At 45.7% G+C, this 26,959-nt stretch overlaps 2 protein-coding genes across 4 annotated transcripts in view; one reads left to right on the top strand and one right to left on the bottom strand.

The window, feature by feature from the left end:
* NME7 (NME/NM23 family member 7) overlaps positions 1–2,176 on the top strand; it is a 171,904-nt gene extending 169,728 nt beyond the window's left edge. For all 3 annotated transcript variants that reach the window (XM_010984472.3, XM_010984471.3, XM_010984474.3), the window contains one exon: positions 1,889–2,176. In XM_010984472.3, the coding sequence (XP_010982774.1) occupies positions 1,889–1,921 (33 nt within the window). In that variant the 3' untranslated portion in view covers positions 1,922–2,176. The remainder of the gene's footprint in view (positions 1–1,888) is intronic.
* Positions 1,986–26,519, bottom strand: ATP1B1 (ATPase Na+/K+ transporting subunit beta 1). The gene is made up of 6 exons (XM_031435823.2): positions 25,906–26,519; positions 21,330–21,458; positions 9,430–9,585; positions 7,098–7,282; positions 4,441–4,521; positions 1,986–3,461 (listed from the first exon to the last, which is right to left on the bottom strand). Exons 1-6 carry the CDS (start codon positions 26,000–26,002, stop codon positions 3,198–3,200), a joined length of 912 nt encoding a protein of 303 aa, XP_031291683.1. The 5' UTR covers positions 26,003–26,519; the 3' UTR covers positions 1,986–3,197.
* Positions 26,520–26,959: the final 440 nt, after the last annotated feature.

Raw genomic sequence — 26,959 nt, 5'->3', positions numbered from 1 at the left:
AATTTTTCCATCTATTTAGTAACTATTAGCTTTTGATTCCAAGTGGTACTCGGCCCATTTTTGAACAACACTTCAAAAAACTCATTCCTTTTGTGTGAGGAATTAAGTATTTGACCAGATGTGTATGAAAACCCCTTTCTAGGATGTGATAAGAACACCCCAAAAGTAGATGGCACTCTCCCTCAGCCAAGAAATGTGTCACCTAATAAGGGATGGAGTAAATTGTGATAATATGAGAAGAGAAAGTTGTGCTAGATGTATAGAAGCAGGAGTTCCTGGAACATGCAGATACTTAATACTGGAATGTGAGCAGGAGACGACCACTGGTGGGTCCATCTGTAGCTGTCTGAAGAATGCTTGACACACAGTAGGCAGCCACCAAGTTTCTGCTGAGTCAAGGAACACAAACCACATTCCCCAGTCTCCTAGTGGAGACAGAACCACTATCATGGGGGGCGGGGGCATAGGTGGCACCATCTGGAGAAGTGACAGGGAAACAAGATCTGGGCAAAGTCCTGAAGGAATAGGCAGAGAGCACACACATACACACACAGGTGCACACACACATGTGCGCGCGCACACACACACACACATACACACCATGGCTTAGAACAGAAGGTACCAAATTTGTACAAAAGCAATGGGTTAAGTATGTCTGATCAAGGTTGTGGTCTGAGAACAGTCCCCAAAATACAAACTACCCTCCAATTTGAATAAATGCTCCCCCTTTCCTCAGACCTGAAGCCATTCCCTCCTTCTTGCTCAAAAACATCATGCGTTTAAGACCCACGTACACTCCTGCAAAACGTGTTGATGCTTCAGCAAGACTAACGTCTGTTATAGGAATGATACCTTCTATCTGTACACGTGGGGGTTACCTGAGAAACCTAGCTTTGTGTGGGTATGTTGTTTGTTTATGGATTTGGGTCTATTTCCCCAGTTGTTAAGGAAGGCTCCTGCAAACTTTGCAGCGAGGCAGTTGTGCCATTTTCCACCATTGCCTTTGCTATTTTTTGTTAAATGGAGTCATTGTTCCTCTAGGATTAACGTGCCACCACACGGTTTGCTGCTGTAGACATAGCAGAGCCTCAGGTAATATTCTTAAAGAAAAAATAAGAGAAGCAGATCAGTGGATAATAAATGTGGGGCCCTAAGGTGGCAGTAAATAGCTGTTACTGCTACTTCTGAACAAGCTGTGCCAAATTAGAAATGGCCGTGGGCCTCCGGGTCCATCTCCCGGAAGAGGCATTTCAGCTTCATAGCAAAGGGATGTCTCAGGACCAGCCTGAAGGCGGGAAGGACTGGCGTGAGCTGTGGCTGCCCAGGCTGTGTGTGAAAGGTTTCCATTTTCCCCAAGTCGATGCCATGATTTTAGTTTGGGTATTTCTGCTGGTTAAGTGATACTAAATCTTCAGCTCAGTTATACCTGGAGAACATTTTTCAGAAAGCTCAGTTTTGTCTTTCACACGAAGGCTGGTTTTTGAATATATGGCTAAATAAGGACTTGGGCCCAAACGAGGAACCAAAAAGCAAGGTATAAACCTTCTTAATTTACTGAACCTCAAACCTAACCTCATAGGAGGGTTTTTGGTAACTGAACTACTAACAACTTTGATTTGGTTTTTTTTTAATAGCCTTATCTAGAGTGAAGCACTAGCAGGAACCAAAATTTGATGTTTTCTAAACTGAGTGTCACGGCAAAATATTTCTAAACTTGACCTTTAAAACTTCAGCGAAGGCGTCTCTGTCTCTGATGAGCCTGTCTCTTTGGGGAGGGCTGTGCACCCTGGTGTCCCGTGTCCGAGGTCCTGACGAGCGCTTGGCCTCGGTTGGGTGGAAGAGGCCGAGCTCCCACATGAACTAATGCAACCCCATGTGTGTCTTCCAGGTTCAGTATTTCTTCAAGATCTTGGATAACTAGCAGTACAGAAATTAAGGAAGTCACAGGTTGGGGCGTTTAGACGAGAGTGAATCACGCACATGAGGAGTGTTCATTCTTTTATTGTCCATTGTTTTAACCTGACTGAATACAAGACCAACAAGAGCACTGTACTCCTGGCAATTATGACAGATGTTAGAACACGGGTTTTTGCACTGTAGACGACATTTAACACCGGTCTATGGGGTACTGCATTGCTTTTTATAAAGTCCAAAATAAAGATTTATTTTCAAACAAGTGACTTTGGTTTTTATTTCATACATTACACTTTTTCTTGCAGAAAAAAATAAAATTGTACAACTGCATAAATATAAAATTCTTCCACCATGAAAATGGTTAAAACATTCATAAAGACACAGCACCAGCATGTGATGCCTCCAGAGAAAGGAAAAAGAAAAAAGTAAAAGGAAAGTGAAAGAAAATGTACAAAGCGAGTAAGTTCACCCTATCACTAGGCAGTGACGGGCGTGCCAGATCTCAGACACAGCTTCAGGACGTACTGGAGGACGGGGAAGAGACGTCAAGACAGCATTCAGTACAAAGCACAACACAACCCATCGCCTTTTTCGTGTTTTTCTGTAGTGTCACTTAAAATTTAAAGGGCAGTTCCCCCATGACAGCCCACCCTTCCCCACCCCACCCCCCCAGCCCAGACCCAGGAAAAAATAAAAATAAAAATAAAGACCTAACACCACAGGAAAAGACTATGGAGTGTGTTTAAAATGCTCATTTGATGGGCCATTATCTTTGAAAGAGCCAAACCCAAAAAGAAGGAGAAAAAAAAAAAAGTACCATGCCAGTTTTATTCCCATTGAATATTTACACCTTGGACAGCAAACCTTGCTCACATAAAGTAGAAAAAAGATACGATAAAACATGGCTTGAAAAATGACCAGAGTGCGCACCTGTCGTGCTGTACACTAAATAAAACACACACGGCAGCAATACTTAGGGGCCGGAAACACTGCTCACTACAAGTCAGTCATGGAATCATAATTTACAGTAAAAATGGGCACGTCCCAAGGCTCAATTTTTATTTTTCTTTTTGTCATTTACAGTAGAATAAATATTTTGTTGCTATTGCTACACTTTAAATTTACATTCTAACCTATTAAATGCAGAAAGCTAGTGTAAAGCATATAGATTAAGTGTAGGTCCCATACGTATGACAGTTTGTTCAAGACTAGTAGGTTTTTGTTTTTGTTATCTTTTTTTAAACTTTTTTTCAATGGCTAGTGGGAAAGATCTGTGCTTGTGATCAGCTCTTAACTTCAATTTTTACATCAAAGCGTCCCTGGAAACGGTCCTTCTCACTGTACCCAATGTTCTCCCCGTACGCCTTACACTCTATGCGGACTTCCGTGTCCATGGTGAGGTTTGTGAACTGCACGGCCAGCAGGGGCTGCAGGTACCTGGGCTGCAGGAGCTTCCCGTAGTAGGGGTAATACTGCAGGGGAAAGCCGGGGTAGCCGCCCAGTCCGAAATACTCCACGGTTCCGATCTTCTCCTTATCTTCGTCTCGCTGGAAACCAGAGAGGATTTGAGATTTTAGCGGCTCACATCCTGGCTCCCTATTGGGGTTCCCATACAAATACGACTCGCAGCCCCACAGCGGAGTGTGCACACCACTGCTGGAGGACACGGGCCACCCTGACAGGCCTGGCTCACATCCTGCTCGGAAGGAGGTGCACATTCACCACCGAGGGACGAGCGTTCTGCATCCAACACGAGAGGAAATGATGCATACGCCTCTAATCCACAGCCGCCTTGAGAAACGATCATTAAAGGAGGCTCTTCTCATCATACAAATGGGAAACAGTAGCAAAGGCCAACTAAGCATTTCCTCAAGCCAACACAGCCTCCTAGAAATAGGCCCACCACTGAAAATCAGAAACTCTTCCGTTTCGGCCTGGTGGGTGATATTTTCAATGACACTATCTCCAAACATTGAACTATTTTGCCTTTTTATTTCCTTGTGTCCATTTCCTTTCCTGGTGCCCAGAGAAAAGAGGACTATTTCGGGATTCCCCTTTTTTTATTTTGCTCTCCCTAAACCATCAGGTACCTGTTTTTAGATTTAAAGGGAACATACGTAGGCTGATGGTTACTGTAATCTTTCAGCGTTTTTTTTTTCTTAAAGAAAAGCCAAAACCACAATTTTTAATGGGAAATTGTCAATTAAAAAAAAAAATGTTGGCTTTGAATTTTTTACACACCATGTGGGCCAGAGAAGCACTTGTGTGGGGCAGTTCACCCTTCAGTCCTAGAAACCCATATACCAAATGATTAAATGCAGCTAGTTCCAGATTTTTCCAGTGGAAAAATCAACAAATGGTCTTATTCTTGTCACATCTTCCTGTACCCAGTAGAGCTACAACTCAACCGACTGATTCCTGGAAGCAGTGTTTTCTTATTTCCCACATTGAAATCTTACCTCTGACTTAAACTCATTCATCCTCCCCTCCTCTCCTGCCCCACCCGCCCTCTCAAGGTCTCCTTACCCTGCCAGTGCACTGAACAGGCAGAACATACGGGCTGTACTTCATCACTGGGTACGTGTCCAAGGATTCATTCTTGGGAGGCTAAAAATAAAACCCACGTTGGTCAGTAAGTTTGTAAATTCTGAAAAAAATAAAACTAGCTTATAGCACCAGCAAGCACACACTGGTCACAGGAAGTCAACTGAAATCGTAAGACACTTGAGGACAGCAGAACGCACGAGTCCCCTGACCAATCCACGAAAGGGCATGTTCTGATTTTCTTGAAATAAAAACAAGTGTCCACGTTTCACGACCACTACGCTTGAGCAGTGATGCAGCCTAGCACTAAAAGGAGCTTCCAGTGGTGACTCATTACAAGCCTCATTCAAGGACACTGAAAAACAAGAGCCAACTCAGAAATAATGCTCCTCCTTTGCTAAGATTATAATAATTAGATGGAAAAGTTGGTTGACATTTCTGTTTTTATAAAATTTGGGTTTTCCTCCTGAGCCATGAATAAATAATGCCATCCTTCTCCCTCAAGTAAGCTTTTCTTTCACTCTTTTTTTTTTTTTTTTTTTAAATCTCCAGTGGAGGCACTGCCATTTAAGTTCCAGTTTTGTTAGGAAAGACCAGTATGTAAAACAGATAAAAGTGGCCTGGCCCTAAAGGAAGGGGTCTTGTGAAGGGGTGAGTCCATTAAAGGGACCCAGAGTAAACTTTGAAAATTACTGCTGTAGTGAAATACCCAGAACCTGCCTTCCTACATCCCTAGTTCAAATCCACCTCAAAGAAAAGTGTGATGGACACCTACTCCTGGAAGACAGCCCCTGACTTACTCACTCCAGCATAGCATGTGAGTCCTGACATGAGACGTAACATGCGCATAGTCTAATCGAGGTCAGATAGAATGGGCAATTCTCTGTACCAGTAAGGAACTAATATTTTTGGTGGTACTCTTGTTTTGGAATATAAGAAAATGATTATCTAGATTTGACTCTCTTGAAGCTTTCTGCCAGCAATAGATTTATCTTTAAAAATATGAAGAGAAAATGCTTATTGATAAAGGAGTTGCCAGAATCTGTCTTCAGAGGGTGAGGAAATGGGCACATCAAGGGAGATGCTGGGGTACCACCATCTGTGACAAAAATAATTCTGACAACAAAAGAGTTGGGGATTTGGGGTAGGGTGGCAAATCAGAATATAGCAATGGATAACCAAGGGGAGTTCAAAGAAAAAAGGATTGAGAAGAAAGAATAGCTGAATTCATTACTTTAACAGAGTATCTTTATAGATATAGAAAGAAAAGTGAGTCACAATAGACTAGATGGACTGCCTCTGTGGCGGACAAAAATTACTCAATGTCTATGAAAAGGAATAATGAAAAGTGAGGGGTTCAGAGAACAAGGATCAGGCTTAGCCTTCCCTTGGAGACACCACACCAATTCCTTTTGCTGGTTTATAGCTGGTTTATCTTGATGAAGAGTTTCCTAGCCGTATGAATATCAACTCTTAAGTGTGACATAATGGTTTCACCATTTTTCTTCCATTATGTCCTAGCCTAAGTGGAAAGAAGATTAAAATTCTGTTGAGAGGTGCATTCATTTCTGTAGGAGATCCATCAAGACAGCCAGGCAAGCATCCATCCACCCACTCATCCATCTTTGCCTCTGGTGGCAGTAAAGGAGTTCTAACACATCCTTCAGTTAACGCTAATAAAACTTTTCATCTCTACACTGATTTTTCTCTTGAAAATATTATTTACAGGTGACAAGCATTGTGGAAATAAACTGATTGCATATAATCAAAAATTAACGAACAAAAGAGTCAAATTCCAGAAATGAAGGAAGTTCGTTCATTTTAACTGTGTATCCTGCACTCAATTCCTATCAGAACTATAAGCTACACTCTTAATGGCAATGCTCACATGAGCAATTAGCGGAAACCTTCTGGAAGAATCCATGCTTAAGGGGAGAGGACGGCATTATTTATTCATGATCTGGGGGAGAGAATGAAATAAGTGGTTTTATAAAAGCAGAGATAACACCAATACACGTCTCCTTCCTTTAAAGAGTTACTATCATCTCACCAAATGCTGAGCAAAGGCAATTTGCCATTTTTTGGTGATTTCAAGTAATATTTGCCCATTATAAGTTGCAATAATAGCAAAAGCCAACAGCATGGTTATCAAAGTTCTGCCTAGACCGTATGCGACTTTTAATCTGACAATGAAAACTTCATTCAGGAAAAAAAGCACCGTTTTTTCAGACTACCAGAGAATTTTTTTTTTAGTACTCTGGTTCTAAGCGTACCAAAACTAGAATATGACTGTACATGCAGGTAGCTTTTAAATTTAAAGATACCTCTTTTCTATTTTTACTTTTAAAAACTTTACATTGTAGAATAATGTTAAAGAAGTATGAAGAACAGGGTCACAGAACTTCAGAATTTGGCTTTGTCACTTAGAATTTCTCTAACTTAAGGAGATGAGATTAATAACCTGACTCTAAGAATTTCAAGGTGGCTGCAGAAGTCTGCAGTGTTACTCTACTGATCGGCTTCAACACTGTCACTGAGTATCCTTTCAAAGTCCCTTACAGTCTCTTCTCATACCAATGAAGTGCTACATCCAACCGTGAACGGCTCATCCACATGCCAGGCTCTGCAAGGGGACTTGCCTTAGGTTTGAAGCCCAGAACTCGGTTGAGCTTTATGATGACGCATGGTTTGCCGTCTTTGTAGCCATAAGTTTCATCATTTAGTCCAGAGCAATTGCCCAACCACTCAAGCTTGAACCTGCAGACTTTGCGCTCTCCTCGCTCGTTGTTAAATTCTCCTCGCTCTTTGAGCTCGCTGGGCACACCTGAAAAGGCAAACGCCATTTTCACCTCGTACCCACACGTCCCCGAGCACCACTGAGAAGCACCCCTTCTTCCTTGTCATGATGACCTACTCTAAGTCAGGGCTAACTCTGCCCTTAATGTATCATCTGAAGTAAGAGAAGATATCCGGCCTTGGGGGAGGATACAGCACAGTGGTAGAGTGCCTGCTTAGCATGCATGAGGTCCCAGGTTCAATCCCCAGTGCCTCCTCTAAAAATAAATAAATAAACCTAATTACCTCCTCCCTCCTCCAAAAAGAAAAGAAAAGGAAAGAAAAAAAGCTTAAAAGAAATATTTCCGGGGGTGGGTAGAGTGCATGCTTAGCATGAACGAGGTCCTGGCTTCAATCCCCAGTACCTACATTTAAAAAAAGGGGGCGGGGGAGAAGGATTTCCAGCAAGTCATCTCTCATCTCTTCACTGACATTAAAAAAGGATTCTACCAAAAGCTAGTACATGACCCCACACCAAAGCTTCCTAGTGCCTGACAAGCCAGTACTTCCCTTCCTTTAAATAACGGATGACTCGGCTATTTAGAAGACTGAAAGGAAATTGGATCTTGCTTCATGAGTGGCATCATTTACACAGGTCAACACAGCGCAGCTCAATAACAGGGACGTTATAATTAGAACACAGATTAAAAGGAGTGCCAATAATTTTCAGAACTGGAAGTTTCTCGGTCAGGATTTCTTGGAGCTATGCCCCTAATGAACATGTTCAACAGTAAAATGGGAAGAAGAATTTTTTTTTTTCTATTCAACCACCATTCAAGGTTTCAGAAAAAATTTTTATTTCAGTTTTTGCCTTTCAACACTGAGTTTTAGAAGCATTTGTTCAAGCTGAGTAATTTTATTGCTACTTTGATTTCAAAGCCAGAGAAAAGATAAATGAAAATAGATTCAAAGTTAAAACAAAGCATCCTGCAGGAAATTGATGCAAATACCATAAATTATACATTTTTTAAGTTCACAAGTTAATGATTTTCCCTTCAAATGGTAAAGTGCCTCACTTCAGTCCATCTCCTGAGAAGTGAATTCACCCTAATTACCTGTCATATGCGCCTTTTAATTGCTACAAAGTAAGATGAAAAACTCACGTAAATTCTAATGAGAAACATTTAGTGAAAACGTTTCTTTTAAATTATTAGATCTTTTCAAAATGACTTAAAATGGCAATTCACCCTACATTACACAACAGGCTGCCATTTTAAGAGCTGGAGTTAAACTGAATCAGAACAACTGTTATCACGCAGTAACTTGGAGCAAGCAGTCTTGTTTTGGTAGGTCTGACAAGGCTGGGAAGTTCAGTCTCCAGGTAGCAAGAGGGAGGATGTGTGCTCCTGTCAACGGCTTCATGCAATTAAGAGCCGTTTTTCACATTCATGGGTCATTTCCTTACCCAAATGCTCAGCTGCCTAAGACATAGTTCATTATCCATCCCAGCCAGGTCTCTAAAACATACCCTGACCAGAAACCCTCCACAAGGGAGGAGCAATCAAGAAACAATTGTGCAGCGTGGTTCAGGGTCCTGGTTCCTCCTCAAAGAATACAGATAACCAGATCTTTGAGTTCTTCTGCAGGAACGAAGGCTCCCACCCAGGTGGAGGATGGTGACTTCAGATTGAGCACAAAATTCCTGGAACACCACCCTGATACCTCACCACCAGCCAATCAGAAGAAAGCCACACACCCAGTAGCCCTCAACCCAAATTCTGCATATAAAAATGTTTCCCCAAAAATCACTGGGGTTTTTTCCCAGCATGAGCCACCCATTCTCCTTGCTTGGCCCAGCAATAAACCTTTCTTTCTCTGCTCCAAACTCTGACTTCCAGTTTGTTCAGCCTCACTGTGTGTCACTGTACACGGGAACTTTTGTTTGGTAACACGGAAGTCTTCAAAAAATAAGACACCTTTCAAATGCAGATAACAGTAATACTTGAGGCTACATTGTTTGTTTCATTGTATCCAAGCCTAACCCATAAAGTCTTCCTGCTTCACAACAGAAGTATCCTCTTAATATGGCCAGAGTTCAATCTTTTAATTATTCCAGGAGCAACTTTCAATCATTAAATAACAAATAAAGACAGGAAATAAGAATTAACCACAGACACCCAAAGTATGTCTACTTACTGCCACAGTCTTCAAAAATCATATCATCCTTCTGGGCTGAATCTTTGTACTTCTCCAGGAACCTAACTATGTTCAGCACGTATGCCTCATAGCTCTTGGGATCATTAGGACGAAAGGCAATTTCAGTCTTTTGGATCTGAGGAATCTGCGTTAATCCTAGACCAGGAAGAAAGTGAGAAAAACACAAAAAAATCATTAGTGGGAAGGCAGTCAACCAAGACACCTCAAAAGCAGATTCTCCACGTAGAAAACAGATTTTGCTAATCGGCAGCTGGCTAAAAAGAATGGGTTAAGTGCTTATTGCTCTTATGACATCCCTTCTCTGGCACTGAGGTTAAGTACCTATGTGCCCGTGACTCTGTCTTAATATCATAATAGCATGCAATTTCCCCAGCAACATTTCATGATCAGCATTATCTCTGTTTTATGAATGAAAACACTTCTTGCACAGAAAGGTTAAGCACCTGGCCCAAGGTCACAGAGGAAGCAGTGGAGCCAGAATGCCAACCCCAGCATGCTGTACTCCAAAGCCTGTTACCATACTAGCCCTCCCTTGTGCCCAAGTCCAAAAACAGTGCGTTGTTAGCCAGCATCTCGTGCAGGTGGCCCGCCCTTCCCTGACTGAACACAGAGGTCCTCTTCCATACTCCTTTAATCACTTAACTTACAACCACTACACACTCTCAGGCTCAAGACTCCTCAGTAGAGACCTTCGTTTGGATCTCTGGACCTAAACTGGAGGAATACAGAATTTAGGTGCAGTTACCACTCCTGCTTTCCATTCCGAAATGAAATGGTTATTCTGAGCAAGTCACGTGCCAGCCAGGGTAAAATTCAAAATATATGTACCTTGGATTTAACTAACTTTTTAGATCTTTTAACTTCCAAAAGCCTCTGCCATTCACAAGACTTCCTAAACAGATACTCGAACAGCAAGCACTACCCCGGGGCGATGGGTGGAGAGTCAATCACATGGCATTCTATTCTAGGGCTGCCAAATAAAATGCAAGACGCTTGGTTAAATCTGAATTCCAGATATACCATGAATAATTTTGGTTACCGTGTAGTATCTGGGACATAAATACATAAAAAAATTATTCACGGTGTATCTGAAGTTCAAATTTAACTGGGCATCCTGTATTTTTGTTTGCTAATCTGGCAACCCTATCAGAACCCCCACTCCCAGACCCGCCCTCTTTGACTTGGGCACAGAAGATACCTTCAGGGTACCTACATCACTCTCACCTTGGGGCTTGTTAAACACATAATAAAGATGATAGATACGTGCAAACATAAACAAAGTAAAATACACATGCAGCCTCCCGGGCTCCACTCAGACCTGCCCAATCACCATCTCTAAGGGTGGGACTTGAGAATCTGCTTCACAGGCCTGAAAAGATCCTTAAGCACCCATGGTTGGAGAACTGCTGCTTTAGAGAATTAGAACCCGAGCCTGGCAATCGCCATGCAGGTCTGAAGTCAGTGACCTCGTTAAAGTGGAAGTGATGACTCGAAGGTAGTCACACTTTGGCAACACCCTTTGTGAGGCTTGAGAACAGGCTTCAGCAGGGGCGGGGCTAAATGGCCATTACTCTTTCTCATCATTAAGGATGGCTTTAAGCTTCAAAAGCAGTGAAATAATGAGGGGAGCCCAGCTCAGCAGGCTGAATGGGCACGTTCTTCCATGCCTGCAGTTCCCTAGAGGGATGGAAAGCAAGGAGATGAAGATGAGGAACGCAAGGGTCTGGAGCCGGGCACAGGGGGACCAAGACAAACTACTCTACAAGTGACATTAAGAAAAAGGATGACGCAGAATCAGAGAAATTCAGGTGGAAATGCTGTCACCAGAGATGCAAATGAGTCAAAGGGGAAGTGGCTGAAAAAAAAAATCTTCAGTTAAAGAGAAACAAAGGTTACTGCAATTAAAACATTCCTTTAAGATGCTCGCAGCCACACAAAATTGTATGACTTATGCACTTTAAATAGACCCTGAAAAATACTAAGTCAGAAAATCGGCATTGTGACCACTTATGGTACAAAGAGGCCGCATAATAAAGATGACAGACACACGCAAACATAAATAAAGCAAAATAAACAGAGGTGAGACGTGTCCACTGGGATTTCGTGCTTGAAGTAGAATGGTCAAGGGGGCTCCCCCCCCCACTGAAATGCAGAATGCCTGGGGTGGTGGGGGTCTTTGCCCTGGTCTGAGTTGTAAACAGGACTTTTAAGTCAAGGTGACTTGTCTGGCCCTGGGCTAAGTACAGAGGCAGGCCCACAGCAGGAGGTGTGACAGAACCCAGCACGATGGGATGTTCTCCTAGAATAATCCTGGAGTCGGGAGAGAAAGGAGCCTCCAGGAACAGTGGCCGCTGGGAGAGCAAGCACGTGGGGCAGCCAGAGAACTCAGGCAAATGCCTTTGTATTTGTCAGGCAGGAGGTCTGCTCGGAACCTATTTCAGGTACTCTGGGTGCTGGGGTACTGGCGGGGGGCACAGAAATGGACTAAGGGAAGATCTAAGGGCTTCCAGGCTTGGAAAAGAGAAGGCAGGAGAGTGGTGGACAGATGAAGGGGGAAGACGAAGTCAGAAACCAAGGAGGGGTCTCGCCTCATCTTCAGGAAGGCAGAAGGTGGGGGAAGAATTGGCCAGCTGACCACGGGGACATCAGCGTGACAAGTTAACAGTCTTGTCAGTCATGATCCATCTGCAGAGCAGGTGACATGGCAAAAAGCAACACACTAACCAAACGTCAGTGAGCCTGGTGTGAGGTTCGGAGGATCTCACCCAGCACGTTAAAAAGAGGAAAGCAACCCTATCGAGAGAAGACATGATAGGACCTAGACTGCAAGGTGAGGGTCACACAGGCCGATGTCCCCTCGGGCCTGGCTTCAGCCCGTCTGCCTCTCACTTTCTGGCTGCTTCTGCATCCTCTCTTCCAGTGGCTGCTCAGGGTTCCACCTCCTGGATGTGCGTGTGAGAATGAGTGATGTATATCTCAGAGTTCCCAGAAAAAAAGGAGAGTGAAAAGAGGAAGAGAGGGATTCTGCAGAGTGCTTTTCATTCCCTCCCAATGCCAAGTGCAGGGTCGCCACTATTAAAGAGACCGGGTGACATGTGTGAAACCCCAAAGCATTAGCTCCTCTCACTCAGTGCTCGGGGCTCTTTACTAACAAAAGGTACTGCTAGTGAGTGAATTCCTCAGGAGCCTAAGAGCTACGGTCAAAACTAAATTCATGCTTACCCAGAGGCTTGCACCAGTGATTCTCTTTAGCACCTGTTTTGATCATCTAAGATCTGATTAATGGAAATATACGTATTGTTTGTTATTACACGCACAGTGGCACCACTGGCCCAGAAAAGAGTTATAGACAACTGGTCTTGTGTCCACCAATGCCCAGCCCAACGGCCTTCCGGAAGTACGGCTCATGATCTAAGCCCTGCTGAGTCTGTATGTTACCATGTGAGTGAAATGGAGAGCGAACACGCTTGGAGAATCTTGCCTGTGTTCTGTACTGAGAAGCATTAGGAACTGGTGAAACTGAGCATGCGAAGAGCTGAATGGACAGTTAAGCATTGGGTCTTATGCCTCCTGTGAGTTGCCCAGCTGGGTTAGACCTTGGGCCAAAGTGTGTGTCCCGTCCTTTCCATTTTAAGTGATACACAGTCTTGGAGGAGGGAACCCAGGTGTCACAGCTCAACCCAGGAGGCTCAGCCACATCTGTCTCTCTCTCTCTTCCCTAGGCTAAAGTTTCCCTCTGGAGTCTCTCTGAAGGGTCCTGGAAGGTGTAACTAATATAAGGCTCAGAGACTGTCCTTTTAAGATACTCAACTTCTCATCTAAAGGTTGCTTCCAGAAAAGCATAAATGGTTTGGGTTGAGGTCATGCATTCAGCTCCTCTCTCTAAACCCTCCCCTACGGAGCACACAGGTACATGCACAAACATCCAGAGCGCCTCCCCTCCTCCTGCCCCCAGCCCTGCATCACATGTAGCCAGCCTCCCTGGTACACACTTTCGTTCTCCTTCCCCACATCTCTGGAAGGTCCCGCACTCCCTCACCCACTACGTCTGCCTCCTCTCTCCTTCATCTGGAGCCTGCCTGCAGGCCTGAGAATTTCTCTTCCTGAAAGATTTCAGAGATCAGTGCCCTGGACTGTTCTGTTCTGGATAATCTTAATTAATTAGGAGCATCCTCTGATGAGATCTTCTCTAAACCATTAGGAAAATTCCTCTTCTCCAAAGTGATTTCTCTTAAGCAATTAGAGCCTTACAAGAGGCAATGAGGACCCTTGACCTGATATCTAAATCCTTTAAACCCTTTACTTTACATTATCAGACTAATGGAAAGAAGGGATAGAAAGGAATAGGATTGGATTTGGCAACTTCTTTATTATCTTGAGTCCACAGACAAATTCCTCAGCTCTGACTCTCTCCAAGGACGATACAAATCTCACCTTGGTGTTCACACTGGATCAAATGCTTTCAGCTGCCCTCTCCACATACTGCCCACTCCTTCGGGTTGTACGTTGGAGCCCTGGACAAGGATGAGCTTTGTTTGCAGTGGTAACTCCCAGAGGCCAAAGATAGCAGAACACCCAATCACTGGCTTGTGGTTTCAAATTATATTCCAGGAAACAGATCTAACCTTTTGCCTCTCCAAAGTCTTCCGAACTTGAGCTGACACTAACCACACTGAGCTCTGCCCAGCTCTGACCATTTACCTTAAATTACATATTGATTATTATTTAATAAAGCCACCTGAAAGGGTTGAAATCAGAATTTAGATATGTGAAATTTTACTACTGGTTTTTAATGAGTCTGTCAACTTTACATAAGATTTGAAGTTAAAAAAATTTTTTTATTTTAAATCCTTTTGGTTTTGCACTTGCTTTTTAGAATTACACTGGCCTCTGCTTGGTTCCCTATCTCTTGAGAAACAAATAAGGAAAACAATCTCTGGCTTTAGTAGGTGCTTAGGGCAGACAGGGGCAGTGACAAGAGAAAGAGAAGGGAAAAAGAAAGGCTCTTCACTAGGAAGGAAGTATTTTGTTTTCAATTAGGTTTATAATGTAGCAAGTTTGTGATTTCTCCACCTATTTGTCTCTATGTACATTTAGACACATACATATATGTACACATCCCTACACACACAAAGTTTCCCCTTTTAAGTGCCACTAAGATATCTATGAGTTTTGGTTGTTGTTTCCAGTTTTTATTTTACCTCTGCAGGGCCAGTATCAGTTTACCTAACAAATGGCAGGGAGGGCACAGGAAAAAAGGTGTGCTGTGCTTTCTGGAAATCTGTGCCTCACCTCTGCCTCAGGGGACCTGGGATCCGCTGCTGAAGCCACCCTCCCTGCCTCTGGGCAGGGTCACATCTACAGTCTCCCCAACCCCCCTGAGGAGCTGCTTCCTTTGAAAAGCCTCGGAAAGATGAGCCAGCGGAAATTCTCTAGAGCAAGCCTGCCTAGATGTTCAACAACCCTCGGCGGGCAGAAATCTTCCCTCCTGTCTAAGCTAAATGCTACGCGCCCTGGTTGAAGGCCCTTCTCCATCTGTAGAATTACCCTTTATCATCAGACTTTTTTCCCTTCAGGTGCACAGAGAGAGAATTACTTGGTTCAGGGGCTCTATTTTAGAAGTGCAAAGAATTTCATAGGGACATATCTTTGCACATGATTGTGCTTGTCCCCAATAAAATAAAAGATAACCATTTTTACAATGGGAAAAACAGTCGAATCCTACTATTTGACATAAAGGATTGGGTATGGCTCAGCAGTAGAGCCCATGCTTACTACACACAAGGTCCTGGGTTCCATCCCTAATATCTCCATTAAAAAAAAAAAGGCATCAATTATGCTTTTCAGTTCAAGGTCAAACTGAAGAACAAGCAGACACAGTGTATTTGACTTTAGGTAAAAAATCTGCCAAGTGACCAATATCCTAAAATAAGAGATCATATTCTCTGTGGTATCAGATGATGCTATTCATGTGAGTATGTGGGAAAAGAGATGTCTGGTTGGAAGCCACTAGGTGATCCCTCCCTGGTCCCCTCCACCTGCCCAACTTCTCTCTAGCCTTGTCTGTGTCAGGCAGCCCTCAGGTCCTGAGATTCCTAGACTGAGTGCACTGAACAAGCACAGACATCAAGTCCAACCCCATCGTGTTTTCCCACAGAAATGGAGGCAGAAATGGACGCTGGGAGGCTGGCGCTCTTCCCACAAACATCTTCCACAGCGAAGCCCTTCCCTCAAGTGAGCAGGCAGAAAAGCTCTCCATGAAGCTTCAGAGATTCATTAGTCATTTTTCCCACCATCCCTCCATGAAATTTGTTACCTGGTCCTATTTAGCAGGGTCTCTGCTCTGCTCACTCATCTAAAATGAGCACATGACATTTCTCAGATATCAGTAGGCTTCCTGCACACCCAAGCTGACTTACTGGTTGTACCCTTGTCTTTAGAGACGGAGAAAGAGCAGCCTGGGTAGGTGAGTTGTGGAAGCCAAACAGTGAGGTCCACTGGGGAAAGGAATTTGGAGTTTGCCGCCCTCAGCCCTTTACTGAACCATGAGGCTGGGCAGTACCTTCTGGAAGTCCTAAGGCCATCAAGGCCAGCTTATTTGCTGCCTCAAATTCTGGGAGTAGGTTGGCAGGACGCAGCTGAGGGAGGGAGGAGAGATGGACAGGGACGAGCAGCAGGTGGGCCTGGGTGGCACTGCACATTTACTGTGTCAGCTCACAGATCAATGGAATCTAACAAAATAGCAGAGAGACACCTTACTGGCACTTCAAGGTTACAATTCCTCCAAAGTGTAAGGAAGCCAAATGTGTACAATTCCATCTCCGAAATGTAAATAAAAGAGACTAATATGAGTGATGTAGTATAAAAAAAAAAGCAATTCTTATCAAAGCCTATAAATATGAAAAGGAATACACATACGTATAACAGAATCACTAGGCTGTACACCAGAATTTAACACGGCATTGTACACTGATGATAATTCAACTGAAAAAAAAAAAAAAAAGAGTGACTCCTAAGGTAAACTGTGGACTCTGGGTGGTTATGAGGAGTCAGTAATACACAGGTTCATTCTTGGTAAAAACTGTCCCCCTCTGGTGAGTGACACTGATAACAGGGGAGGCTGGTGGGAGCAGGAGCGGAGGGTCTATGGGAAATCTATGGACCACTCTCAGTTTTGTTGTAAACCTGTACCTGTTCTAAACAATGAAGTCTTAAAAAATAAATTATCACCTATGTATCTCTGTTAAAAAAAAAAAAGAAGCAATTCTGAGATTGATGTAATGACTTCTCAGGAATTGTATTTAATCACACTGAGACTTAAATTCCAACACCTTGTACCTTAATGGGTTTTAAGATAAGAGACTTCTCTCTTGGAATCAAGATGAAATGGAGTCTCCTGGGGGCGCCAGTGTGGTCTGCTGGTCTTCGCCCACCCTCTTCTCCCTCCTCTCAATGCTGGTTACCATCTCACTGGATATAGGACCCTTTTAAAATGAATTCTTCCTGCACTGAGCCATCTTTACTTCAAAGCAAAGCAAAAAACCCGCCCACGACCCGAAGAGGAGGAAGCGCAAGAGTGTACACGTACACCTGTTTACCAGGAGCAGGGCAGCTGGGACTCTCCCCTGGACCCCTGATTGACACCAATGACCTTCATCTCATCCCACCGTGGCTCCGTGGGTGTGAGGTCAGATGGGGCAGCACAGATGGAAGAGGAGACTTTTCTGTTAAACATAGGACACGCAGAGAGAAGTGCAGGGTCACACCGGGGCCGGTGAGTGTGAGTGTGTGTGGGAGCGTGCACGCCCGTGTGCCTCCTGCCTTCTCCAGATCCACCACCAGGAGCAGGGTAAAAAGAGACGCCCGTGACCGCCGCTGAGGACCTTCCTAAAAGGGTCCCCCAGGGACGAACGCTGGGCAGGGGCTGAGCCAACAAATGTGGGCATTTTAAAAGGAGAGATTACAGAACCAACACAAGGTCACTTAAATGCACTTAAACATTTTTCTTAAACATGTTTCCTAATCCAACTTCTAAACGCTTTTCATGGAAAGCTAAGATTCTATTACCTTCATGATAATGTAAGTGTACAAGGCATCCCTGGTGTATCAGCCAAAGCTCACAGCCTGAAATACTGAACTCAGTATCCAAAAAGGGAAAAAAACAAAACAAAAAAAACTCCAAACTACTGCTTCTAGTGAAAGGGCAGGGCTATAAAAATAGAGGTGGCAGTTAATAACCTTCCCTAGTGTCACTAGGTTTGCTATTATTAAGCACTATTCACTTTACATGTATTTATTACCTCATTTAATCCTCACAGAGTATTACTCCCATTTTATAGATGGGAACACTGAGGCTTAGTGAGGTTAAGTACTGTGTGTAATGGTGGGACCGTGTCCAACTCAACACCCCCTGCTTGTGCATCTCCGGTCAACATTTTTGGGAACTGTGTGTCATGGCCTAGAACCTCAGGGGCTGCTTTCATACTTAGGTTAGGCCACGTGAAACTGCCAAGAAACAACCATTTTTGGTCCACAAAAATAGCAATTTAATATGTTTCCACATACTATCTCAGTAGTCCTGGCCTTCCAGGCTGAGGAGGCAGATATGTTCCAACATCCCACGGCAGCAGGACTGTAAGGAATGCCATGTGCACTGATGGCCAGCACTGCTCAGGGCCAGGAACTCTACCTGTTGTCCATCTGTCCTCACATTTTACTTGTTCGATGATTTCGTCCTTTTTCTGAGGCTCCTGTGGTTGGCCCAGCTGCTTACCCAGTGTCACAGACATATAGACCCAAATGTCCTGCACAATTGCCACTCCTTAATTTGGCCCCATTCACATGTGTTATTTAGAAGAGACCTGATCCAGTGTGAAAAGGGTGGTCAAAACCCAGTCAGTCAGAACCTGGGTTCGTGACTCAAGTTCAGTTAATGACAGCACTGATATGTCTTTACACCTTTAAATGACGGACCAGCTCTTTCACATTCACTAGGATCATCTGACTTAAATGTACAGTTTCCCTCTCTAACTGCCACGAAAATAGAGGTTTAGAGATATTAAGCTGAAGCCAAAAATTGCCAGGGTATTCTTCCATACACTCATTTGGTTTGTGGAAATTGAAGTTCATTTATTTTTTTGTTTGCTTTTTTTTGGAGGGGGGGTTGTAATTAGGTTTCTTTATTTATTTTTAATAGAGGTACTGGGGATTAAACCCAGGACCTCATGTCTGATAAGCACGCACTCTACCACTGAGTTACACCCTTCCCCTAAAAATACAAATTCTTGAGATCTGCTCTGAAAGACACCAGGAGGAGGGGCCGGTTCAGGTCCCTGAGAGCACTCAGGGAGGGTCCACGGGCTGCCTTTCTTGGCAGCAAGTGCTCTGCTGACCTGGCGTTCCTGCTCAGAGGCCACTATCATTTTCAGATGAATGTCAGGTCCCTGGGAAAGGCGAGGGCAAAAGGGAACTTGGCCTCAACTCTCCTGGCAAGGTGATCGGGGAGGAGACGAGGAAAAGGAGAGACGGAGAAATGACAAAGAACCCTGGGCACAGGACAGGGAAGATGGAGGACTGTGGAAGGAAGCACTTTTCCTGTGACTCAGACCAAAGGACAGGAATGCATATTTCTAAGATGAGCCACCAGCATTCCTCTGGAGAAGTGACGGTTGGTTAGGTCAGTCCAACTGCTGTGAGGACACTAAATATAGGTACTAAGAATGTGTCTTTTAGGAAGGGGCTGGAAGGAAGGGGAGGCTGGGGGGCAGGGAGAGACGGTGTTGGAAGGACTGAGCAACTCAGACAGGAGATTTTATAGGCAAGGTCATTTGCAAGTCCTTCCTTTAAAAGTCCAGCACTTTGGCTACTTCTTTTGTTTTGTTTTGTTTGAATTTTTTTTTTCAATTGAAGCGTAATCAGTTTACAATGTTGTGTCAATTTCTGGTGTACAGCATAATAGTTCACTCATACATGTACATACATATATTCCTTTGCCTGGTCTGTTTCATTATAGGTAACTGGTCTGTTTCATTACAGGTTACCACAAGATACTATTGTTCCCTGGGTTATACAGTAGGACCTTGTTGTCTTGGCTATTTCTTTCTGAAAGTGAAATTTCCCTTTCTGCAAATAACATGAAGAAAATTTTTAATTTTAACTGACTCCCCAAAGTTTATAGACTCAAGAACCATTTTTTAAATCTGAGAAATGAAAGAAAATGCTTGACTTTGGGGTTACCTTTGACTTTGAGTAAAAGAAATACTAGAAAATGTTATCATGATTGAAAAATAGCTTTTAAGTGGCCAAAAAAAAAAAATGTTCCACACATATTTAAATTACGACTACTAATACTACTGTAAAAATCCTAGCAGGAGTGAATGTGAAAAGACACACCATGCTTACTGTCACAAACGCCAGTGTCCAACATGTTTATTTAAGATCCTACGTTTCTCTGTGCACACCAGAATTCCTGCTTCAACCTTTCTACAGACTCCCCCGACCCCGGCTCTTTTGGGAAATAGCTGCTGGAAACTGTGGATTATTAAGCAGGTTTCAATCATTTTCTATACTTACATGTTTTCTTTTTTTTCACTTCCAAAATCCCCTAGACCTAAATTTACCTAGAAATATTTAGGGTTTTTCTTATAGCAGAGGACTATTGAACTTGGGGCTAAAGACCAGAGTTTTCCACCCCCAGATTCAGGAGAATTTCTTTTGAGAGTCTTTCTTGTACCCAAGGAGGAGGAGGTGAACACAACAAGTCTGTGACCAGCCGCCACACTCGATCAAGGCCGCTCAGGACCATGAAGACAGCCTCGAGATTGTCACCTCAGTACAGCTGCTACTAAACTGTTGCCCAGGGAAAGTGGAGAGGGGGACGTGTCATTGCCACCCCCGGCGGCAGCCCCAAGGTCACTGATAATGTGAGAACCCAGAAGTTATGCAACATCTCCTCTCTCGAGGTCCTCCTGACAATGACTTTTAGAAGAGCAGGGCAGTACAATCACCAACGGAACAATCATGCTGAGGTGGCTCTGCTGTCCTGTCCTGTCCTGTCAGCTTCAGGCATGATGGCAGTGGCCCTTCCTGGGGTTTAGGGACCAGCGTGGACAGGCACGCCCATGGTGCCCGTCACTCAACAGTGACTGCACACAAATCACCTCAGGGCACTTTGCATCTGTCTAGGATGCCCTCTTTGTTGCCCCCCATTTTCAGAGATAGAGGAGGCAGTTAATTGACCTGTAAAGTGGGCCCAGGAAGCCAGTAAATAAGCCTGTTCAACAAACAGGTATAAATATTAAGTAGTGAAAACAGAGAGTGCCTTTGTTCAAAGTCAAGTTGCCCGCTGACAGCAGGTGGGAGAATGGACCCCTGAAGTCACCTCTCCTCTCCCTGGGAGTAGGTGGCCACTTCAGAGCGTCTCATCATCCCTAAAAATAAGTCAACCTTTAAAAACAGGAGCCAACGTGGTTTTTTAAAGGGTGTATCTGAGTCATAGTCCCTCCGAGAAAGTGGAAGATGTGTGTGAGAGCTGGAAAGGCCCCCAAATGATCCCACTGATCCACCCATGGGGTGTTAGAGATGAAAGAAGGCGGCCCTCCCTGGTTGGGAGTCACAGAGCTGGTGGCAGCCTGGGTGGAGGACCAGGGCTCTTCCCCCTCCCCGCAGAGCTGTGAAAAGATGATGTCTGCAACCCCCGGGAGCTTTGCCTGCAATGCGGGAAGGAGATCTGCCTGCAACAGAACGAAGTTCCTAGTTTTCCTTTCTAGGCTGGGCTGAAGACCACATGACAGGCAATTTTCAGAAGAATGTTTTTGCAATTGAAAAAGTGACACCCCTCTTAGCTATGGAAGAACCGAACTAATTCACGTTCATTTTACCTGGTGGGGCCACTCGGTCCTGATACGTGGGCTTAAATTCACTGATGGTGAGCAGCATCACTTGGATGGTTCCGATGAAGATGCCAGCGAGGCAGCCATAAAATATTACGTAGAAGAGAAGGATCTTAACTGCAAGGAAAACAGACAAACAAAAAGGCTATGATGCAGTCACATGCTCAGGATGCAAGGCTAACCGTCACAGAGATGAACAGCCTTTCTGAGATGAATGGCCTTTCTTCCTGGCTTCCCCTCCACCCTGGGTCTTCAGAGCTTCCTTTTCCAACACCGATCAAGACACTGAACCTCACTCCCACACTGCGGGGTAAAAACAGAGGGTTGGGCAGAGAGCCCTCCGTTCTAGTGTGTCTGTTGAAGGGGTGGTTAAGGGTAGGAGGACTATCCAGCCAGAAATAAGATTCTTTATAGGAAATAACTTTATTCCCTACATTAAAAAAAGAGTCATGAAGATCACCAATAAAATCTGGGGCTGTGTTTCGTGCTTATGCAATGCCTTTCAAATATGACATCATACTCCCTTCGAGACGTGTGTTTTCTCTGCTGACTTATCCCTTGACATTTCAATGCCACAATCCAGGGTCTGCTGCTTCTAACGCTCAAATGCCTGTGAGTTTTTATGCTGAGACACAGCAATGAATGCTGAGAAACCCAGTGACATTTTCCTGACCAAGCACATTGTCTCTTCTTTCAGGGGGAATCAAAAATCAAACAAGGAGGCCGAGGGAGAAGGAATTGCTATAGTAAAAATGGCCAGCAAGTTTTCATTCCATCTCTGACTGGACCCAGAATAAGGACTGACTTGATAAACTTCATTGTCTTTTCCCCATATTATCAGGATGACAGAATGGAGGCTGGAATAGCAGCAAAAGCCAAAAAAACCAAGAAAATAAACTGCGAAGCCCATAGACTGGAATGAGGCTATCAGTTACTGGTTTACAGGGATTACCTCCCCGATTAGCCGCATAGTAACAGGCTGTACTAGGCATCGCCCGGCAGCCGATGCCAGCCAAACAACTCCATGTGAATGCAGCAGGGGGAACAGAGAGCCGTCAGGTTATCAAGTCTTCTGAAACATGACTGCACAAAGGAGCCTTAGGTTACTTCTGAAAATGTTCAGATCTCTTGCATTAAATGCTGGGGCCTTGGGGACAAGCAACAGAACAAAAGTATTATTGAAAAGAAATGTGTGTGTGTGTGTGTGTGTGTACGTGCGCACTTGCGCGCCCTGGGAGGGATGTTGGGAGGGAGTGGGTGCACTGTGGCTGGAATCAGCCAGATTGCCCTCTCCACACATTTAAAAGCTCAACTTTTCTATCAGCAAATAAGTGGTTGGGGGAAATCACACTCGGGAGTTGTTAAAACAGGCAAAACACATATAAAACCACATCAAAATGCTTAATTATAATCCTTTCTCTTTCTCTCCTCTATCCAAAAAAAAAGAACAAGGGAAAGGGCAAAGACACAAGCCAAGATGAAGAAAAATGAAAAGATGGTCTAATCCAGAACCCCAGCTGCCCGACACAATCAGTGCCTCCCCGCAGGGCAAGGGTTAAGTGCTGCATTCTGTATCCAGGCAGCAGTAGGCAAATGGCAAGGCTGTGACGTCAAGAGATCTGGAAAAATTTTCCAGTGAACGCTCCTAAGAGGTGCAAGAGTTGGTATAACACAGTCAGAGAGAGAACTGCTGGATCCTTTTTTTTGTTGTCGCCCCCACCTCATCTTGGCGCCCCTGGCCTAACCGCAGCTGGCCCCTCTAGCACGGAAGCATTTTTATACTCATTCTGCGGACTCCAGATAGCTGATTCTAACAACATGAGAAGGGCCATGATCGAGGCCACAATTTAAAACACAAACATAATTATGGACAAACAAGTCATTTTGTAAGCACACTGATTACATCTGAGAAGACACAGCCTTTCCAATCTGCCTGACACTATACCCAAAGGAAAGGGAAGGATTTTTCTCCTTTGCTCTGCTATGGTACTTAGCACAATCTCCCCAGCGAGTGTGATGAGGTCATTTGGTTGGAGTCGGTTGTGCAGGTGTGGTGGGGCCCCCACAGCAGTCTCGGGAAGAAAAGCGGGACATACTGTGCCAACAGGCTGGGGTGGCACAGAGGGTAAGCTTTAGAGATTTTCTTTTTTTTTTTTTTTTTTCCTTTTAAGCAATGTCTCCTCCTTTAAAAAAAAAAAAATACAAGTACCATAGAGCTTTTCCAGTTAGGGAAAAAAAGAGCACCCTTCAAAGGGTCACAGGCAAAAGGGAAAATGGCACCTGAGCCCAGCGGTAAACATCAAAACCTATGGGCGCCTGCATTAACTTCATGAAAAGCTGGAAGGCACTGAGTGACCTGCATGATGCGCTTTCTCCAGCAGGTGACAGGCGAGGCTCCTGCGTCCATCTTGGTGAAAATCTACCTACAGGCAGAACTGAACCAAGGGCAACCTGCCCTGGTCCCAAGGGCATCCGTGTTGGGCCCAGTGCTGGCAAGGTGGCCTTTCTCCACAGGAGACAGACACCACTGCCACTTTCTCCGCTTACGAGAGCTTCTGTCATTTCTTACTTTGCCAGAAAGGAGCAGGCGTATTAGCGCAAAATAAAACCTGGGTTTTTAGCCCAGCACCTGCACCCTGGGAAATGGAAGGAAAGATGAGACAGGAGCCCCAGTCCTGGTGTCTGCATTCATTAATCAGTGTATTGACACCCTGGTGTATGTGGTATCAAGACATGGATATTCTCTCTCCTTCTCTATCATTTGGAGGTGCTGCCTTATTAAACACCAGCTTACAGAACAAGTTGTTCCATACTGCCTTGCCCTCTAAAGCAAATACTATTTTGGAATTGGAATGAGGAAAGAAATATATTTTATGAGGAGGAAAAATACTAGAGGGCAAATATTACAATATGCCTGGAGTCAACGACATGACATTGAGGCTGGGGTCAGTCAGATCACCAGGGCAGAAACCTCCAGTGAATCCGGGAGAAAGGGGCCCATTCCGCAGTGCACCCCCCAGGCCTCACTCAAGTTACCAGGAGTAGCTAGGAGATGGCAGGGAGCTGTTCACCCTCCACACCGAAGGTTCTTCAGGTTTTCCCTTCCACATTAAGGAAACACAGAGAGTTATCTTTAATGCATGAGAAACTATGGCAATAATCCCATTGAAGAACGGAGTCTTCCCAAGATAAAAAAATATATAAAATATAAGCTAAAAACCATCTCTTTAAAGACCTAGATTTAACATGGCTTAGGAATACCTATGCTGGGAAGCACAGGGCTGTGATGAGGTTTCACCTTGACTAACCTTGAAGAGTGATGCATTATTAACCCTTTACTTTTCAATCAAGAGAAACCCACTACAAGGCTGCATTTTTTTTTTCCTGACAAAAATCACATATTCCAGCCAAGCTTCCATTTCAAAATGTCAGCCAAGCACTATTTCCCTGACTCATTCTCATGCCGATGCTCACAGATCCTCCCAATCAGGAACACCGCATCAGCACCTACCAGGGCTCCCTTAGTGGCTGCAGTGGTGGTGCTAGTGGTGCTAGTGGTGTCGATGATGATGATGGTGATGATGATATTAGGGAAGGAGGAGGGGGCAGTGATGCAGGAGGGGGGAGTTCCCCCTCTCTCTCTCCCGCAATCACGACTCTATAGATTTGCCTACAACTCCGCCCTTCAAAATGACCTTTAAAAAAAATGTCACCCTTCACGTGTAGAGGTGGAAGACAAGTAAGGAATCTAATTTTCAATAGGGGGAAAAAAAGTCTACCCAGCCAAGCAACAGCTGTCCCAAAATCTCATAAAATGACCTGCTTCTGCCTTTGTGCCATTTGTTTCTTACACCAACCCTTCACCCTAATCAACCCAAGCTACTGATTCTGCAGTCTCTCTCTAGACACTGAAAACAGCTAGACTTTGCCATGATTCGGGGCCAAGGCTCAGAAACGGAGTCCTGCCATGGAGCTTCCTGGGCCATTTCTGGGCTATGACGACTCCAGGGGAGGTCACCGGGGGAACTCTGGGCATCGCTACGAAATGCTGCAGTGTGGATGGATTCTGCCACCCACCCCTCTGCCGCCTCCTCCTTTTGAGGTACACATTTAGACTCGAAGAATGGTGCCGTAATACACAACCTCGCCTGCATTCGATCCGATTACCCTCGTGTGGTTCTCTCATGGCCTCAAATCTCATTTTTTAGGACTTGGGACATGACTATCGGGACAGACATAATGTAGTCTCCCAGAGCCTGACCATCCCCAGGACGGAAGGGCTCAAGCGACGCTCAGATAGACTGCAAATCACTAAAACCGCTAAAATATACATAACCCTATGCCCGGCGTGCTCCCGCCCCCAGCCCGCGCCTATCCGGGGTCTCCGCATTCCTCAGAGGATGACAAGCCCAGACCGGCGCGATCCCAGCAGCGCTCAGCAGCCGATGCCCCGCCGCCCTCGGCAGCGCGCAGCGAGCCGCGCGGTCCGCAGAGCCTGCGCAGGGGATGCGCCTATCCAGAGAGACAAGGCGCCGGGGGCGAGAGCTGCGGGCCCCGTACTTACACCAACTGCCACCGGTTCTGCCCAAAAACTCCTTCTTCTCCGAGTTCCAGATGAATTTCTTCCAGCTGCCCTCCTCCTTGGCTTTTCCGCGGGCCATAGTGGCGGGTCAGCAGCCGCCGCGGGGACTGAGGGTGGGGGACTGCGGCGTGCGCCCTCGCGTCCTCTCCGGCTGCCGGTCGGCGTCCCCGGCCTGGCTCTCCGCAGGCTGCACCCGCCGCTGCCGCTGCGGCTCTCAGAGTGCCAGACGCGCGGTGGAGAAGCAGAGTCAGGAGCGGGAGGAGGGGGAGGCGGCGGCGGCGGCGGGGGCTGAGGGAGGAGGGAGGGACCGCGCAGGCTGGGCGGCTCCGAGCCCCGCACCTATTGGTGGGCGCACGGCCGCTCACGGGCTCTCTTTGGTCTGCCACGCGCTCCTCTTGCCCTTGGGGGTTCGGGGGCTCCGCGAACCCGCAGCTGCCACTGCCGCTGCCGCCGGGGACGCGTGCTCGGCCCCCGCCTCCTGTGACCTCTGCAGAGACGGGCAGGGGGCAGGAGAAAGTCAGAGGGAAGGACGGACAAACGGACTGCGGACCAAGGACCCAGGTGCCCGCCACGAGCCGAGAAATTGGCTGCGGGCTCACGCCCTACCTTTACTATATACCGCGCCGTGGCGGGCCGGCGCCCCGCCCACTAGCGGCCCGGCAGGCCAATCGCCGGCGCGGAGGGGGCGGGGCCTAGGACCCGAAGGGGCGGGCGCGGGGCCGGCACAAAGGAGCCGCGGCGGCGGCGTGAGGGGCGGGCTGGAGAGCGGGGCCACGGCGAGGGGCGGAGGGGACTGCGAGTGGTGCTCGGGCAGCCCCGCGCAGCCCCCTTCTAGTTCCTGGCTGGGCACCAACCCGCCCTTTCCGAAGTGAGATGCGTTACACCTGCGTCGCCTGGCGCCCGGCAGACGCTCGGGGACCCCGGCTGGGCTGGTCCCGATCCTTCCTCCCGCCTGCTTGCTCGCACCCGTGCGCTCCTGGCCTCCCTCCGCTCCAGGTCCCCACCTCCTAGGCCCTAGCTGGGTGGGGGAAGGTCA

This window comes from Camelus dromedarius, chromosome 23 (assembly GCF_036321535.1).
Source record: "Camelus dromedarius isolate mCamDro1 chromosome 23, mCamDro1.pat, whole genome shotgun sequence".
NCBI lineage: Eukaryota > Metazoa > Chordata > Mammalia > Artiodactyla > Camelidae > Camelus > Camelus dromedarius.
Note: the sequence above shows the minus strand (reverse complement) of the source record. Positions and strands in the feature narration are given on the sequence as shown.